Source organism: Macrosteles quadrilineatus, unplaced genomic scaffold (assembly GCF_028750875.1).
Source record: "Macrosteles quadrilineatus isolate MER2022 unplaced genomic scaffold, UCM_ALF_1.0 Scaffold_2__2_contigs__length_208266976, whole genome shotgun sequence".
Lineage (NCBI taxonomy): Eukaryota > Metazoa > Arthropoda > Insecta > Hemiptera > Cicadellidae > Macrosteles > Macrosteles quadrilineatus.
The window spans coordinates 74492576-74511909 of record NW_026542595.1 but is presented as its reverse complement, the minus strand read 5'-3'; the positions used below and the strand labels follow the sequence as shown (position 1 = coordinate 74511909).

At 38.1% G+C, this 19334-nt stretch overlaps 1 protein-coding gene across 1 annotated transcript in view; it reads left to right on the top strand.

Moving 5' to 3' along the window:
- LOC128987094 (cytoplasmic FMR1-interacting protein) overlaps nucleotides 1-19334 on the top strand; it is a 48333-nt gene that overhangs the window by 18814 nt on the left and 10185 nt on the right. Inside the window, exons 10-19 of the mRNA XM_054407792.1 lie at nucleotides 5496-5626; nucleotides 6871-7041; nucleotides 7712-7794; nucleotides 8819-8887; nucleotides 12088-12161; nucleotides 15429-15602; nucleotides 16922-17153; nucleotides 17510-17709; nucleotides 18006-18139; nucleotides 18568-18759. Coding sequence (XP_054263767.1) covers nucleotides 5496-5626; nucleotides 6871-7041; nucleotides 7712-7794; nucleotides 8819-8887; nucleotides 12088-12161; nucleotides 15429-15602; nucleotides 16922-17153; nucleotides 17510-17709; nucleotides 18006-18139; nucleotides 18568-18759 — 1460 coding nt within the window. The remainder of the gene's footprint in view (nucleotides 1-5495; nucleotides 5627-6870; nucleotides 7042-7711; nucleotides 7795-8818; nucleotides 8888-12087; nucleotides 12162-15428; nucleotides 15603-16921; nucleotides 17154-17509; nucleotides 17710-18005; nucleotides 18140-18567; nucleotides 18760-19334) is intronic.

Here is a 19334-nt window from a genome sequence, read left to right as displayed (position 1 = left end):
CAGATGGTATTTTTGATGGATTTGGGAGTTTTGGGTGGACTAGCATATTCCTCAAATTTGGGGGTTGCCTATAGATTATGGAAGGGGCTCTTGAAAGGAGGTTTTTGGTTTGGCTGGAGGACTCTAGGATTTTGAAACCTGTTTTAAGGAGGTTGTTTAGTTGTTGCAGGCCAGGGTGGTAAGTGGTTATCAAATTTACTTGAAGATGGTTGGTATTTTTCTTTGTAGTTGGACGTGGGTTCTGAGCCGCTTGGATCTGAGATTTTACGAGAGTGCTAGGATAGCCTCGGTTTTCGAAGGCTTTTTGAAGTTGGGTTTGGTATTGTGTACGGTCTTTCGGTTCTGAAATTAGGCGATTTCCCCTTAGGGCAAGACTGTAAGGAAGTGATCTCTTGGTGTTATTCGGATGACAACTAGAAAAATGGAGGTATTGTTGGTGGTTGGTCGGTTTTATGTGGATAGATGTGGTGAGGCTATTGTTCCTTAGATGAATTGTAAGGTCTAAAAAGTTGATGGAAGTCTCAGAGAAATCCCAGGTGAAATTTAGCGGTCCAAAACTGTTGAGGTCTTCCAGGAACTTCCGTAGTGATTCTTCACCGTGGGTCCAAATTATGAAAATATCGTCAATGTATCTAAACCAGCAGATGGGGAGGTGTTCACGGCTAGACAAAAACTTTTCTTCATAATTCCCCATGTAGAGATTAGCATAAGATGGGGCCATTCTTGTACCCATGGCAGTGCCCTTGATCTGTAGGAAGTGTTTGTCCTGAAATTGGAAATAGTTCTTTTCCAGAATGAATTTTATCAGTTGAGTTATAAACGAAGTGGTGGGTAGGGATCCTTTGGGTCTGTTTTGAAGGTAGTTTTCTGTTGCTGTTAGGCCGTGGACATGAGGTATGTTTGTGTAGAGTGAGGTGACATCAATAGTGGCCATGAGAGTGTTAGCGGGGAGTGGTTGTCTGACATTGTTAAGTTTTTGCAAAAAATCATTGGAGTCCTTGATATATGAGGCCAAGTTTTGTACTAGCGGTTGTAGATAGGCGTCTACGTATGAAGAGATACGTTCCGTTAAAGAACCGCAGCCTGATACTATGGGCCTTCCTGGCGGTGGTGTTATGCCTTTGTGGATTTTTGGTAATATGTAGATTTTAGGGCAGATGGGTTCTTCTGGTATTAACAGATTTGTTGTTTCTGGGGAGATATTGTTGGATTTGGAGTGTTTGTAAATTATTTCCTTGAGTTCAGCGGTGTACTTTATAGTTGGATCTTCTTTCAGAGGGAGGTAGGTGGAAGAATCACTGAGCTGGCGTTGGATTTCTGACACATAATCAGATTTATTCATTATCACTGTGGTCGAGCCTTTGTCAGCTGGAAGGATCATGATATCAGTATTTGATTTTAAAGTTGAAATGGCTTTTTTCTCGGCTTCGGTGAGGTTATGGAGTGTTGTAGAGGTTACGTTGTTTTCGAAAGTGGGATCTGAGATGTTTTGTACCAAGAAGTTGATGTATTGTTCTATCGGATGGTCTGCTGGTAACGGAGGGGGATCGAAGTCCGAGGGTGGAGCAAACTTCGCTAGGGAGGGCGCCACACTGTTGGATTTCGAGTTGTCTTGATCTTGTGAGTTGAAATAATGTTTGAGACGTAGGTTCCTAGCTAGCGACATGATGTCTTTAACTAGGCCAAAATGGTCAAAACGGGGTGTGGGACAAAAACTGAGACCCTTGGTCAAAACTGTTTTTTCTATTTCTGAGAGCTGGTGGTTGGATAAGTTGCAAACTTGTTGTTCATTTGTAGAGGTTTCAGGGTTGTTTGGGACAGAATTGCTCTTGAATGGGGAAGTAGGAATCTTCGGTGGTTTAGGTAGAAAGGGTTTTTGGCCTACTGGTATAGGTAGTCCTAAGAGGGAGGCCAGACAAGGCCTATCTGAGATTAGAGGAACCTGATGTGGTTGGGTTTGTTGGGCTAGGCCTATAGATCCATATTGATGTATATGTTTGATACAAAGGTTAGAGAGTTTTCTGAGTTTTCTTTCAGCTTCTTTGTTCATATTAATTAAGGCTTTCTGTGCTATTGAATTGAGATTATCTGCTAGTTGTGGTTTGTCATTCAAAATCAGCTTTGTGAGGTCAGAAAGAGCCTTTCTGTGGTTATACATTTGTTCAGAGTACAGTTGTAGGACAGATTTAGTCAAATCTATTGATTGTTTGTAGGCTAGGGCTAGTATAGCAGGCCACATATTAGGGGGCATGCCACTGATGGCTGGTTTTACAGTTAGGCCCACTGGAGTTAGGCCTAGAGTAAGGCAAGAACTCAGGAAATGTACATGACATGTAATTTTTGATAATTTGAAAGCATGTTGTTTGGCTTGTTTTAGCCAAAAGGAAGATAGGTTCATAGTGGATAGGATAGTTGGACAGTAGCACTAAGGAAAGAAAGGAGTAAAGGAAAGAGTGAAAAGATTTGTCACTTTAAGGTTATGTTTTTAGGAAAAAGCATTTAGCTTGGATTAAATAAATAAATATAGGATGGAGAGGAAGTATAAACTATAAAGTACTATAAAGTACACTTATGAACTCAAGGAAATAATTTACAAACACTCCAAATCCAACAATATCTCCCCAGAAACAACAAATCTGTTAATACCAGAAGAACCCATCTGCCCTAAAATCTACATATTACCAAAAATCCACAAAGGCATAACACCACCGCCAGGAAGGCCCATAGTATCAGGCTGCGGTTCTTTAACGGAACGTATCTCTTCATACGTAGACGCCTATCTACAACCGCTAGTACAAAACTTGGCCTCATATATCAAGGACTCCAATGATTTTTTGCAAAAACTTAACAATGTCAGACAACCACTCCCCGCTAACACTCTCATGGCCACTATTGATGTCACCTCACTCTACACAAACATACCTCATGTCCACGGCCTAACAGCAACAGAAAACTACCTTCAAAACAGACCCAAAGGATCCCTACCCACCACTTCGTTTATAACTCAACTGATAAAATTCATTCTGGAAAAGAACTATTTCCAATTTCAGGACAAACACTTCCTACAGATCAAGGGCACTGCCATGGGTACAAGAATGGCCCCATCTTATGCTAATCTCTACATGGGGAATTATGAAGAAAAGTTTTTGTCTAGCCGTGAACACCTCCCCATCTGCTGGTTTAGATACATTGACGATATTTTCATAATTTGGACCCACGGTGAAGAATCACTACGGAAGTTCCTGGAAGACCTCAACAGTTTTGGACCGCTAAATTTCACCTGGGATTTCTCTGAGACTTCCATCAACTTTTTAGACCTTACAATTCATCTAAGGAACAATAGCCTCACCACATCTATCCACATAAAACCGACCAACCACCAACAATACCTCCATTTTTCTAGTTGTCATCCGAATAACACCAAGAGATCACTTCCTTACAGTCTTGCCCTAAGGGGAAATCGCCTAATTTCAGAACCGAAAGACCGTACACAATACCAAACCCAACTTCAAAAAGCCTTCGAAAACCGAGGCTATCCTAGCACTCTCGTAAAATCTCAGATCCAAGCGGCTCAGAACCCACGTCCAACTACAAAGAAAAATACCAACCATCTTCAAGTAAATTTGATAACCACTTACCACCCTGGCCTGCAACAACTAAACAACCTCCTTAAAACAGGTTTCAAAATCCTAGAGTCCTCCAGCCAAACCAAAAACCTCCTTTCAAGAGCCCCTTCCATAATCTATAGGCAACCCCCAAATTTGAGGAATATGCTAGTCCACCCAAAACTCCCAAATCCATCAAAAATACCATCTGAGAAACCAAGACCGGGTTCATACCCATGCAATGAAAACCGATGTAAATCTTGCCAGATACACCATCCTACAGAAACTTTTACCAGCACATACCATAATAAAAATTACAGAATCCAAGGCCATCATACCTGCAGCTCAGAGAACCTTATCTACCAGCTTCAATGTTCACATTGTCCAGCCCAGTACATAGGCCTAACAACCGAGACTCTCCGAAAACGCATGAACGGCCATCGACATGATGTTAAAACTAGCAAAGAAAAACCAGTTGCACAACATGCCTTATCCCACCAACTTCTATTTGATGACTGTTTCACCATAAAAGCTCTAAAATCATTGCCAAAGAACCAATGCAATAGTTCAATGCTCAGAAGATGGGAATTAGCTTACCAGTTTGTGACCAACTCCAGAACCCCACCTAACCTCAACATTAGATAATATCCTCATATCCTCACCCTCACAGCTAACTCTTAAGTATTTATTTTCATGGACAAAACTAATTTGCTTTTCAATGTACATATTATATGTAAATACAATATTGCAATGTGCCTGTATTTAGTGCTTTGTGCAGTGTCAGTTGGACAACCTGTCAGACATTTTGAATTCAAACTGTGTCATCCTATTTAAACTGTTGTTTTGTAACTACCATCTAGGCCTACTTCTGAAGAAGCCTCTGAAAGAGGCGAAATATTAAGTAAATTATGTGTGTGATTTTATGTGTTCTTTGACTCATCTGCAACCTTTCATCAGGTGAGTTAGCTGTGTCCTCTCCATCCTATATTTATTTATTTTATTCATAATGTAATAGAATGAGTGGAAAGTTTGGACATATGTGAGGTGTTTAACATTTGCTGAAAAGATGTGATGTTACTAATCTACATTAGTCGATCTCAGTTACTGTCATCATTCGTAAGCCCTGACCTGCTGAATTGGTTTCTACAGTTTGTAAAAAAAAAAAATCAGTAAGGTAGAGTATTTAAGAAAAAAATGTATGATGTAATTTCAAAACCAAAGAGTATGTTTGCAACTCAAAATAAATAGGTATGTTTATTTAATAAGAAATGCAAATATCCTTTACTATTCAGTCAGTTTGATCTTCACTTTTTAGTTCCAGTCCTCTTGTCAGTCGGTTTAAGAAAAAGTGGAATGGAAGGTTTATACAGGTTTTTTTTCAATCAGTATTTTTTTTCACCAGAAAACTCTCTTGGAAGACCTGTTCAAATAGAATGTCTCATCTCCAAATTGGTGTACTATTAGAAAAACAGAATTTGTACTTTTTTAAAAAACAACCAAGTTGCACAATATTATAAATCAAATAAGCATTAACATTAGTTATTAATGACTTGTTGAGTTGGGACGGAGAAGTTATTTTCATGACTAAAGTATTGGGTTAGAATATTGGCTATGCAAAAACTATTTGCACACTGTAAGTATTATAGCTTTGTGTCTGCTTTTCCCAGTCTTGTATGCTTCAATTTCTTTTGTATAGTTTGAAGAAGTAAAGTAAACTCGACACCCTTTCAACTTGCAATGGTTGTGTTGTAAATAGACTCTAGTTGTGGAAATCTTTTTGGCTGTGTGATAATTATAGTAAGAAAATAAATACTGTTCTTTATAAAACTAAAGATGAAGGATAAGATATCTGAACTTGAGTTAGTTTTATAATGTCTCAACTTGTTCCAGTATAATCATGTCAGTGCGAGAGACGTGTGCGGACTGGCAGCGAGGTGTTGAGCCCTCCGCAGACCCTGCCCTCCGAGGCAAGAAGGATCCTGACACAGGCTTCGGCATCAAGGTTCCTCGTAGAAATGTTGGTCAGTATACTACTCCGAGGTCACTGAGACCATTTTGGTGGATATATGAAATGTTAAATCATTAAAAGTTTAAATGTGAAGCCAAGATGATGAGACAGTGGTTAAGTTGGTGTTGTGATGGTCTGTAATACTACGGCAGCAATGTCTTGGGTTTGCGTCCTGATGAACTTTAAATTCAACAGTTAAGTTCATTTTTGCACCGTACTCTTGCTTTGCTTGATACTTTCCACACACACATTCCTTTGAAGAATATGTGGATCAAATGGAAGGTTAAAATAGGCTTCCAACTTGTTTTATAAAGAAATCTTATATTTTTTTAAGTTAACAAGGAACATAATAGTAAAACGTTATGGTTACAGAAGTAAATAATGGAATTTTGTATAGGAATGTTGTTCAACTAGCACTACTATCACACCATATTAGGTCATTAAATTCCATGTTGATGGCCCCTGGATTACTTTAATGAGTATAATAATGGTACAATACCTCGTCAAGTAGTCCAAATGATGATTGAGGTTAGCAACCTACATGTTTCGCTGTAAATACGGCATCGTCAGGGTTACAAAAACGAAGACATCGATGTCACACGCACACAATAAATACACGAATATAAACATTTAATTATGGAGAGTAAACATTTAATTAATATTGGTTAACAGGTAGTAGACTCATGTCTACTACCTGCGCCGGGACCCTCCGTGTCGTGTGCGTGTGATAGGCCTATCAATATTAATTAAATGTTTACTCTCCGTAATTAAATGTTTATATTCGTGTATTTATTGTGTACGTGTGACATCGATGTCTTCGTTTTTGTAACCCTGACGATGCCGTATTTACGGCGAAACATGTAGGTTGCTAACCTCAATCATCATTTGGACTACTTGACGAGGTATTGTACCATTATTATAGATATTAGGTCACATTATAACACTGATAATTCGTCTTACTATGGAGCTTCCTCACTGGGTAAATTTATGAGAAAGGCCTACTAGGACACATTTTTATCAATATACGTTCTGGAGCCTTTGATAGACCTTTGATAGTATTTTTGACATTATTATATGTGAGTATACACTGACAAAATATCAGTGTTGTGTTTAATTATGTTCTTTTATTATCTTTGGATTAACCCTTGGACTCTAACCCTTCCCCAAAATATTTTTTTAAAGAATATAACCTCTAACCAGTTATGGAATCAAACAAGTGGCAAACCAAGGTTGTGTATGACACTGTGTTTGTGGTAGGTCCGTCGTCCACACAGCTGTACATGGTGAGGACTATGCTAGAGTCTCTCATAGCTGACAAGTCTGGTGGTAAACGCACCCTGAGGAAGGACATTGACGGACAGTATCTCATGCAGATTGACCAGTTCCACAAAAACTCCTTCAACTGGAACTATCTGCTCAAATTTGGAGGCAAGTGTTGTAGTTTTTAAGTACCATTTTTGAAATAAAGTGTTGGTGTCTTTCCAAGTCTGTTAGGTTAATGTATCAATGTGGATTTTGCTATCAACGTGTTTTGACATTCAGTAGAACCCAAACTCCAATCATCCGGATCGCCAACCATCCAAATTACCTCAAGGAGAAAAATTTAAAATTTGGCTAGGAAAATTACGCTTATAACAGTTTGTGGTAATCTGTTAAATTTTTCATCAATTGCGTCCACCATGTGGCGAGTCTATTGTAATGTCGTATCTATCGGCGGATAATAAGTAATTTCCCTAGTGCCACTGTCTTATATACTTTTTCTTGAAAACTGCAAATCTCCAGAATTTTGAATATTTGGATAGGGTCCGATCCCAATTGACCTGGATTATTGGAGTCCTACTAATAACCTATATTTTTAAAGCATAAAATATTTGATTTTATTAGTTCCAAGTTTCATACTGTTCAAAGCTTAAAGATTAATTAATTTACTGCTCTCACTCAATTTTTTGACATTACGGTGCTTTGAATGTTTAATTTAAATGTTTTATTTGGGACTTTTTATGAAAAATGTTTAGATTTAGTAATTGTGTCAAAGTTTTTACTCTTGGGTCTTATGTCATACATACAGAATAATTAGATTACTGTTTTTAATTTTCAGAATCACTTCAAGAGTGCTGTGATCTGTCACAACTGTGGTATCGAGAGTTCTACCTTGAGATGACCATGGGGCGCAGAATACAGGTTAGTGTCATCTGTCCAATCTCTAAGATTTAAACGTTGCATTTGAAAATTGGAACTGGAATATGTAATAACAATTAAGAATATCAACAAATGGTTTTATGTGATCTATTCATTGTTTTGGGAATTTAATAGAGGTGACATCTAGTTTTACATTCGGTATCTAAAACTTTGGAATATTATTGAATAGGCTACTTAAGGTTCTATTAGTAAATATGCACCCGTTAGGCCACTTCCTTTGCACCCAAAACTTGATATATTTGTTTAGATTTTCTTGTTTGACAACTGTGGGATTTTGTGCTTGTTGTTATTATCTTCTAGAATTGCTTATTGATAAAAGTACAATCCCGAATAGTTCTAACATTTGAAAGACTTTTTTTATCTTCAAAATACATAGTTACAGTTTTCAATTTTGTAAAAATCAATTTTGATTAGGCTAATTTAAATATGATAATTTACTTTTTAAAATTCTAAATTTTTCTATATTCCCTACCGTCACATCTTAGGACGCTAGACCCTAGCCAAAATTGATACACATTATTTCAGGCTTTGCCTAGAGGTTTGCGGCATTATCACATGTCTAATAGCCTATGGTGGTTGGAGGGATTTGAACAGAGGACCTCAGGGATCAAAGCCCTGCGGTTTACCACTAGACCAGCTCGCTCCCCTATGTACGGTTAATTTAAAAGTATTTCAAATAGTCTTGTTGAAATACAGTACATTGGTCTTACTTTTTGTACAATGAAAGATGGCATTTTAAGTACAGTATTGAATTACTTAAAAATTCATCCAGTCACTAATCGATTACTCAATAGGAAGAGGTTACACAAAAAATTTCCTATTAATCAAGGACCCCTGTGTCGGATTTTAATTTGAAGAGTGTGTAAAAAATATTTGTTCTTTATTTTACACAGCATACACCTGAACAATGCTAATCACATAAACACAACATAACCTCTATAATGAACCCTAACCAAACCAATTGTTAATCGAGCATTCCTCAAGATAATTTTGTGGTGTTTGGTAGAAATGTACCGTGCGTCACCAACATAACGAAGAATGCAGTGATCTTATAACCATGGAAAAGAGAATCCAGGTATCCCCATGGAATATTGCATGAACTGTTGTCAATCCCTTTGTTTACTATGGTGGTGATTTAAATGATTTAATTTTGCAGGTGTGTTTGTTTGAGTTTGCAGATTGTAGAATGTTAGTGTTTTAATTTCTAATTGAATAGAATGTAGTCAAATGATCCTATTTGTATTTATTGCAAGTATCAGGTTTTTATTAAATTTTTTTACTAGTAACCAAGACCAGCAAACAAACACACTTATATGTTTAATAAGTTAACACAATCTGCTCGTTCTAACCAGGCTGGTTTTGCATGATGTAGTTTTAGGTGGTAAAACTTTGGTTTGCATTTGATTAGATATAGTATTTTTAAATTTGGTTTTCTTTGGTTTTACATTTGTTACTTGTCTACTTTCATCACTATTGTTTATTTAAAAGCAAGAAGTTTATGGTGTTACGTGCCTTAATATAAATACCAATATAATTAGGTACCAACTTTACTGTGAAAATCTTAAAACCCTGAATGATTTGTGCCATTAACAGTTAGATTGAGCAGTGAATTTTGTGGTTATACCTTAAAAAAATAGGGATTTGCCAATTCTGATTTCTCAAAACTTTCAATCTTGGTGCTATCGAGGAATCGTCAACTCTCTAGATTCAGCTGATGTGTTCATTGCAAGTGTAAACCTAAGCTCTCCGACCCTAATTTACATTACAAAAAATATACAAATGTGTTCGTACAAACCGTGAATTCATTAAGTTTTGAGTGGGGACTCAAGTTGAATATGGTGCACAAAGTGAAAAAGATGATTTTGCTCGATATAGAAAGGCTTTGCCAAGTGCACAGAGATATATAGAGAAACTAAGCAGGAGTTGATAAGTTAAAAATGTATTATGTGCACCCATTTATTTGATAATAATGCATAAAATACGGAAATAGCTAAACATATTTCTTTTTTTAGCCTCCTTCAATACTGATCCTCTTAAAAACGTTTTATGGCCGGCAATAAGATTTTTTTTAATTTATTATTCTGTGTCACTCTCTCTATTATCTATATTGATCAATAATAAATAAATTTAAGCAAAAATAAATAACTAATTTGGCGTAGAAGGATATAGATAACACAAAGCATTAAAAACACATGGTTGTATGGGTTTTTCCTTTGTAACTTAGTTTAGCACTTATTTCTTTATTCACTATCACAATTAAATGTGTTTTTTCCCTCACGGGTTTCTGATACTAAACTGCATGTGTAAAGAACAATTTGAGTCTGTTTTTATTTCTTTTCCTTGGGTGTGTTTATTGTGAGAAACTACAAGCCTAAATGTAGTCTATTGTCTTAAGAATATCATTGTAAAATAATGGTCTCCAAGTGTATTTCTTTAGCAATGCTTATGTTTTATTCAGTTATTCCCTGAAAGAAACCTGTTAAAGAATCTTTTTTGTAAGACTAAGCTAGTGTAGACATTTGAAATTGGTGCTAAAATAAGTTTATGTTAGATTTTCCAGAAAACCTCAAAGAAGGTTATACAATTTTGTAGAATATTATGCCACTAGTATTTTTACACATGGTTTGCTCTTGTAACTCCATTTAGATCATATTTTCACCTCATCATATCTTCTGTTATTTATTTATTTAGATTTTGTTTTTGATAAATAATGTTATGTTTGGACGCAACTACAGTCGATGCACAGGCTCGCTGCCCATGTCGGTTTATTCCTTATAAACATGTACGCTTTGTAAACATATATGTAATACAAAGGTTAATTTTATGTTATTCTTTTAAATTCACTTATGTTTTTCTCCTTTAAATAGGATTTGTGTACAAATTCTGTAAATAATTTGTTGGAATAAAGATATAATTCATTCATTATGTAAATTATAAACTCTATTTTTGATTTTTAGTATATCGAGTAAGGCTTTGATTTTCTTCTTTCAAAATGCCAATTAAACTTGAATTTTAATTGTAAGTTTAGAAAACTTTTACAGCTTAAGTTAACAAAGTCAACACAAAATAGTGATTTGTAAAAATCAAAACTAACAAGATATAAGAATTAAATATGTTAAACTAGACGGAAGTCTTCCCAGCTGAAAGTAGACAATCAAATGTTTGTCTTTAAGAGATGAATGTGTTGATGGCCGAAATACTGGCTGAAGCTTTAGATGTAATGCGGTGATCTCTGCAAAACCTTTGCTAGTATTTCAAAGGCCAAAACTCATCAATTAAATTTATATTGTCAAAGTGGGTATTTAGTGTACTATGTACACGAAGGAGAGTAGTTCTGTTACAAAATATAAAGTAAAAGCCTTAATAAATTGAGAAAATTGCGTTTTTTACTTAAAAATAATATAATACATGTGAGTTCTTAAAAATGAATAATTAGTCTAATAATACTGTTTAGGCCTATGTGAGTATTTTTTTTATGGTCAGTAAAATTGTGAGTGTATTTTTGTAGAAACCCTTACGTTACAAGAACAACTTTTTTTTGGTAGAGTTGACTCCCTCTTATCCGGACATTGGCTTAACCGGACTACATTCAGCAGATGTGACATTTTTTTAACCGGACAGTTTTTATCATCACATCAGTTTATAACTGGACTAGATTGGTGGGAGTGTCTGTTACTGAAACAAGTTTTCTCACAGGAAATATTTGAGACTATTGATCACATGTCTAATGCTCTCCCAAATTTAAGAAAAATATATGGGTTGGTTTTTAAAGTATGCCCCTGAGGGCATATGTTTTTGAGGACGTTGGTTAAACCGGTAAACCCACTATCCGGACTGCCCTCAGTCCCGAGGAGTCAGAAAATTATTTAATTCAAAACAAGAATATTCTCTTACCTTTTGATACGTACCGAATCTCTAAATTTGTTTTTAAATGAGGTCAATTTAGTACCCACCCATTGTGGTTGCAAAGTCGTATTATTCCTGAGTAAAAATAACAAGCCGCACATATATTATACAATTAAATAACAAATCAGAATTATTGTTATGCGTGTAATATCATGAATATAGCTAGGTGCTGTAAAATTGATAATCAGTCTAATATTTTTTTACTTTTCTTTGTATGTTAAATTTTAAAATGTCCTTCATCAGACTTGAAACTTATTGTGGGAGGTATAGAAATAATTTTTTTTCTCAAAACACTGTGCACGATACCCATTTTCTTAAGTATTCTTACCCAAGTGATTGTATTTGACATACACTTGTGGCTGTTGACAGTTCCCTATAGAGATGTCGATGCCTTGGATCCTGACAGATCACATCCTCCGCACCAAGGAGCCTTCCATGATGGAGTAAGTGACTAGAAGACAAAACATTAACAAGCTAATATGTCTTGTAATTGTTGTTTGTGGATAGGAATTAAAAGTTTTTAGAAGTTTTTGATTATTCAATGTTCTGCAGCATTACCATAACAATGACATAACTTTGGGATTTGATCAAAATCATATTGGACCAAACTAAAAAACATATATGAATACCTGCATTAGGCAACATTTATTACCTAGTAAAGGCCCGTTCACACAGGGCGAGTTTACAAGCTACACGCCAGCGTGTAAGAAGCCGGCGAGTTGGCGAGTGTGCTTGTGTTTGTTTACACGGAGCTTGTCCACTCGCCAACTCGTAGACGTATAGAAAGACGCCGGCGAGTCGGCGAGTGCGCTTGTAGTCGTTCACACGATGCTTTTTCCACTCGCTCAGTAGCTGGCTTGAACCAAATCCTCCAACATCTTTGAGTAACAAGCGCACAAGCACAAGCAACTGTGTTCACACTGGCAGGGCCGATTTACCGAATAGGCACGGTAGGCACGTGCCTAGGGCGCGAGGCAATTGGTTTTTTTGGGGGGCGCCAAAAATTTGGAAAATAAAAAAATTGGTGGTTGTTTGCATGCGATTGCGGTAAACTTCTGACAATCCCTCGCGGCCGTGTAGACATCGTAATCGTCTCCCGCGTTTGCGGCGAGATTCTTACTATTTTCAGCGGTCAGGTCGTTTAGACATAATTATCGTCTTCCATGATCGAAGCAATATATGAGCATATCCCGCGGTCGTGAGGAGATTATCATCGTCTACCGCGAATGGAGCAAAATTCTGATCTTTTCCCGCGGTCGTAAGGACATTATCTTCGTCTTGCGCGATCGTGGTCAAATACTGACCACCCCTCGCGGCCGTGAAGACATCATTATATCGTCCCCCGTAGTCGTGTGAACATATTAATCGCCTCCCACGATTGTGACAAAATGGTAATCATCTCCCTCGGTCTTGTGGAGATCATCATCCTCTTCCGCAAATTAGGCAAAGTACTAAACTTTTCCCGCGATCGTGTGGCCATTATCATCGTCTTCCGTGATCGCGGCAATATTCTGATCATCCCTCGCGGCCATGTAGAAATCATTATTGTATCTCCCGCGGTCCTTTAGACATCGTAATCGTCTCCTGCGATTGTGGAAAAATTGTAATCATCCCCTGTGGACATATGGAGATCATCGTCTTCCGTGAATGAGGCAAAATTCTGATTTTTTCCCACGGTCATGTGGACATTATCATTGTCTTGTGCGATCGTGGCATAATTCCGATCGTCCCTCGCGGCCGAGTAAATCATTATTGTATCTCCCACGGTCCTGTAGACATCATAACCGTCTCCCGCGGCCGTGTATACATGGTAATCGTCTCCCGCGATTGCAGCAAAATGTTAATCATGTTCCGCAGTTGTGTGGAGATCATCATCGTCTTCCGCGATCGCGGTCAAATTCTTGCTGTTTCGCGCGGTCGTGTGGACATTATCATCGTCTTCCGTGATCGTGGCAATATTCTGAATATCTCGCGGCCGAGTGTAGACATAACTTATTATCGTCTCCCACGGTCACGGAAACTGTTGTCATGCGCGATCACGGTAATTTTAAAACTCCAGGTAGAAATACAAAATTCACACATAATTCCCGGTTCATAAAATTCCCGCATGATTCCCGGATTTCCCGGTCGGTGGACACCCTTATATATATATTGCAAAGGGGCGCTACTATTAGTTGTGCCTAGGGCGCTAACAGGGTCAAAAACGGGCCTGCACACTGGGCTACTTTACACGCCTACTCGCGCAAAAGCTGGCGAGTTGGCGTGTAAAGTAGCGGCACCGTCAACTTTTTCCAGAGCTTTTTTACAAGCAGCTTTTGAGCGAGAACGTCGTTCACACTAAGCTATTTTACTAGCTGCGTGTAAAAAAGCCGGCGTGTAGCTTGTAAACTCGCCCCGTGTGAACGGGGCATAAAAGTGAAAAATCACAATCTGTCAGACCAAACATAAAGTGTGTTTGAGAAAAGTGTATGTGTCATTTTTGTTTTTAAATTGGTTAATTTGTATTAAATTCCAAAGTTAAGCCATTATTTGAGTGTTACACTCTGTATTTAATAGTTGAAAGAAAGAAAATTTTCTTTAAAGTGGTCACTTTACATTAGGCACGTTATACCCATTGGTAGTGTATAATGAAGTAAAAAAACATCTGCATAAACCAGCTTTCATTGCACATACTTGATAAACTTTCAGTTCAATTCATTCACAATTCAAGACAGTTTTCATTGTCAGATTCTTGCACTATTTAATGGTGGGACAAGGTGGTGTACATTATTTCACATCCTAGTAAGCCAGATTTTCCTGGAACTGTTTTCACATTACCAGCTAGAGCCTATAGAGTTGCGGCTTTATCACCTGGATAAATCCATTTTATGCATTGCCTTTATCAGTTATCCTTTTCAGTTACTTTTTTGAGTTCCTTTGCAGAGTAGAACTGTAACTATCCAAATTCCAATTACAGTTGAACCCCGATAAAACGAATTCCTCGATAAGAAGATTTTTTTTAATCCCCTTGACACTTTCATATAGGTCAATGCTAAAAACACCTCTATACAACGTAGTAATTAAGTTCAAAACCTCCATAAGACAAATTTGTGACTGACTAGGACTGATTAACCTCTAAACAACGAATATTCTTAGAGCAAAACCTCTACAAGACGAACGTGACCTCTATAAGACGAATTTATCATAATCTTAACCTCCATAGTACGCAGTTTTCAAAACAAACAGAAGCTTGTCTCAACATGAAAACCCCACCCATCCGTCCTCCTTCCTCAGTCATTGTTTGGAAAAACCTTGGAGCGAGTAGAAACCTCTATAAGAAGAATAACAGCAGCATTAAACCTCGATAAAACGACCCTCTTTATTAAGAATACCTCTATAGTACGAATTTTTCCCGTACCCCTTGAAATTCGCCTTATAGAGGTTCAACTGTACTGTGTATGAATTACCAATTATCCGAATCGCTTACAACAACAAAATTCAAAAACTTATAACCACAGTAATAAAAATGGTTATTAAAAAAGGCAGAGACCATGATAGCAGCAAAATCCATAACCTCTCTCACGGTCTTGTAAACATTATTGGTGTCTCCCACGGTCACAGAAACATCGTCATTGTTTTCTGTTATTCTCAAATTATTCCTGAATTTATAATAAATACTATATAATTTTAATTTATTAAGATTTCTATTAAGACTCATGTATATTCTCCAGGTATGTACTGTACCCACTAGACCTGTACAATGACAGCGCTCACTACGCTCTCACAGTGTTCCGCAAACAGTTCCTGTATGACGAGGTCGAGGCAGAGGTCAACTTGTGCTTTGATCAGTTTGTCTACAAGCTGAGTGAGCAGATCTTTGCACACTACAAGCAGCTGGCCTCCAGGTATGTACTGTACCCACTAGACCTGTACAATGACAGCGCTCACTACGCTCTCACAGTGTTCCGCAAACAGTTCCTGTATGACGAGGTCGAGGCAGAGGTCAACTTGTGCTTTGATCAGTTTGTCTACAAGCTGAGTGAGTAGATCTTTGCACACTACAAGCAGCTGGCCTCCAGGTATGTACTGTACCCACTAGACCTGTACAATGACAGCGCTCACTACGCTCTCACAGTGTTCCGCAAACAGTTCCTGTATGACGAGGTCGAGGCAGAGGTCAACTTGTGCTTTGATCAGTTTGTCTACAAGCTGAGTGAGCAGATCTTTGCACACTACAAGCAGCTGGCCTCCAGGTATCCTAGCATATATCCTCCAAATTTGATCCTGCTCTGAAAACCTGTTAGGGCCCTTTCACACGAGGCCACTGGTGGCCGCCACCGGTGGCCGCCACTGGTTGCCCGCCACAGCTTTAACATTATTTTAAATGGGACCTTTCACACGCAGCCACTCTAGTTGCCCGCCACTACACAGTGGCCGAGCAGTGTCTCCTCGCGCAACTGCTAGTCGGCAACTGCAGTGGCGGCAACTCGTCGCGGGGCATTGAATTAAATGGGAGCTTTCACACGTATCAACCAGTGGCCGCCACCGTGGATGAGCGCGCAGCTACTATTTTGAATCAGTTCACGTGCATACTGCAACGACTATGGTAGTTGTTGAGTTTTTTCGTGTTGAATTGTTTGTTTGTAAAAATGAGTGATCGGAAGAAAAATAAAGAGGACGTTGCTGAAAAAGAAAAAGACAAAGGAAAACAACAGAATAAGAGAATAAACAAAATAATATAAGACAAAGTGGATTTTAAAGATCTAATTTGCGAAATTGGAAAGTAACCGGAAATTTGGTATAGTACGACTGTGTCTTTGCCTTATTTTCTTTATTATCAACGCGAGAAGGAGATGTTCATTGTTCGACAGCATTCTCACAACTGCCATTGTAAAGTGGCTGCAGTAGAGTGGCTTGTAAGTTGCCTGTATCATCCACTGCAGTTTCCCGGCCGGTAACTGGTGGCGGACACCGGTTGCCGCCACCAGTGGCCTCGTGTGAAAGGGCCCTTAGATGTGCTCAGTTGGAAATATATATAGAACATATTATAGGCGTAACAGGTATTATTAAGTTTAAATATTAATGATATTTGGGTCTATTAAAACAGTGTTAAAGAAAAAAGTTCTTGTACCGGTATAAGTTAATCAGTTTAAATTGCCTAACATAAACCAACCATAAACATAACTTTTAATACAATCACTGATCTCACCTCTGGTGTATACAGCATGCTTTTGGACAAGAGGTTCCGCGTAGAGTGTCTGGCGATGGGCACGTACATGCTGCCGTACCCTCGGGCTAACCGCTACGAGACTCTGCTGAAGCAGCGACACGTGCAGTTGTTGGGCCGTTCCATCGACCTCAACAAGCTCATCACTCAGCGCATCAACGCTGACATGCAGAAGTCTCTGGACCTCGCCATCAGCAAGTTTGAGGCTGGAGACATTACTGGCGTTGTGGTCGGTATTTATTTTTTTACGTATTATACAATTTTACAATAGCTTTTATAATTTATGGCTGCTTACACTATGCTTAACATACAATAGATTGTTTATCTAGGGTTTGACAATAGTGACTAGTGCAAGTGAAATGCAAAATAATTTATTTGAAATATTACATTATAATAAAAGCATTCATAAAGAAAACAAGTACAAGCAAGCAAGTAAAAAATCATAATAATTATAACTTTTTGTATGGAAATGGTTCTGGCTTTGTAACTAACGTCCTTTTGCTAGATGGCATTTAATTGGGAGCCCTAAAACAATAATTGGCATCTGAGTCCAACATTTTTAACATATGTTTTGATTTGTTCTAGGAGCTAGAAGGCCTGATGCAGGTAAATCGCTTGTGCCACAAGCTACTCAGCAAGTTCCTCGCTTTAGATGAGTACGATGCAATGTTCCGTGAGGCCAATCACAACGTATTGGCTCCCTACGGAAGAATCACACTGCACGTCTTCTGGGAACTCAACTACGACTTTTTGCCAAACTATTGCTACAATGCTGCCACCAACAGGTAAGTTATTTTTAATTCTTTTATTAAGCATACAAATAATAAATAAGATTAAATAATGAAACATAGAGCTCAAGTGCCTAGGTTTTATGGACTTTGGTTGGGATAGCAAGCTTACCTGAAAAGGATAGAGTCTCTTCCTGGCACAATAAATACAAATACCGATTCACTCAAATATTAAAGTATATGACTGATAGAGACAGCATTTTCAATCAAGAATTTAAGTTGGAAGAAAGATATCTTCTGCTTTACTGGTATTTCTGAAGCTTAAAGTAATGACATTTTGTTTGTTTCCACAGATTTGTCAAGTGCCGAGGTATCATGTTTACCCAGCCTGTACACAGAGACAAGCCCCCACAGATGGGCCACCACTACTTGTGGGGTAGCAAGCATCACAACCTGGCCTATACTACTATATTCGGCCAGTACGCAGGTATGTACAATTATACATCCATAGCTGAGCGTACATACTAGGGTCTGGTGTCAACTAGTCCTCTTCATGGGTCGCCAGAATACTACCCCCAGAATACTAACCCACAAACAGGTTTCTACGGCAAACTGATGTCAGAAGACAGTTCTAATATTGGCAGGTTTTTAGGTCATGACATCACTTGTTCTGGGAGTGTAGGGCTCTGCTTCCCTCTCTTCCCCTACCATCTGCAATTTTACTCCTCTCTTTCTCACTTGCATCTTAACCTAATCAATCCACCTTGTAGCTTTCCATTCATCCTTCTCCCTTCCATGGAATAAAATCCATTTTCTAACCAAATATTTTTCATAAACAAGTAGATGTCTTTAATTAAAATTCTTTCTGATATTTTATTTCAAGATTGTGTCGGCTTTAACATTTTTTTCCGTCAGGTTTCGTGGGTCCCTACCACTTCCGCACCATGTGTCACCTGCTGGGCTACCAAGGCATTGCAGTAGTCATGGAAGAGCTGCTCAAGATAGTCAAGTCCTTGATACAAGGCAACTTGCTGCAGTTCACCAAGACTCTGATGGAGGCCATGCCAAAGTTCTGCAAACTTCCCAGATACGACTATGGCTCACCAGGTGTGTAAGGCTGCAACAAACAAAACTGCCTGATTCATTACCTTTATTCACTTAGTGCTTTACAGATCAAAGGTTATTCGTGGTTATTTGTATTTAGTTAGTGAATGACCTTCTAATCTGTGCTATACATATGAATGTGAAGGCGCTCAAACCACTAGACCTGCTCGCTCCTCTTTGTTTCTACAATAGGACAAGATGTTTACTTGCTCTACAGTCAATACCTCTACTCATACATTTTTTGTGTTGTGAGAGCTAAACTACTGATCTGAATGTCTGAAAGTGGTTTTGATTCTGATTAAGCATTACACAACCACAAAACAAAACCACCTCAATAACTATCTAAACATAATCAAAAGATCAACCTGTTTAAACCACAGACTTTGATAAACAATTTCCTAGCGTAAGTCCAGGTGATTCTCTACTTCATTTTTAGGTTAAGTGTACTGTAAGAAAGGGCTGTGCGGCCCTAACTTTGCCTATCTAAAAATAATCATTAATGCTCTTTTCCTTATTTCAATGTCCATCATCCACTAGGAAGAAAGATAGCTTAGTCTAGGTTTAATTCTATCTTGTAC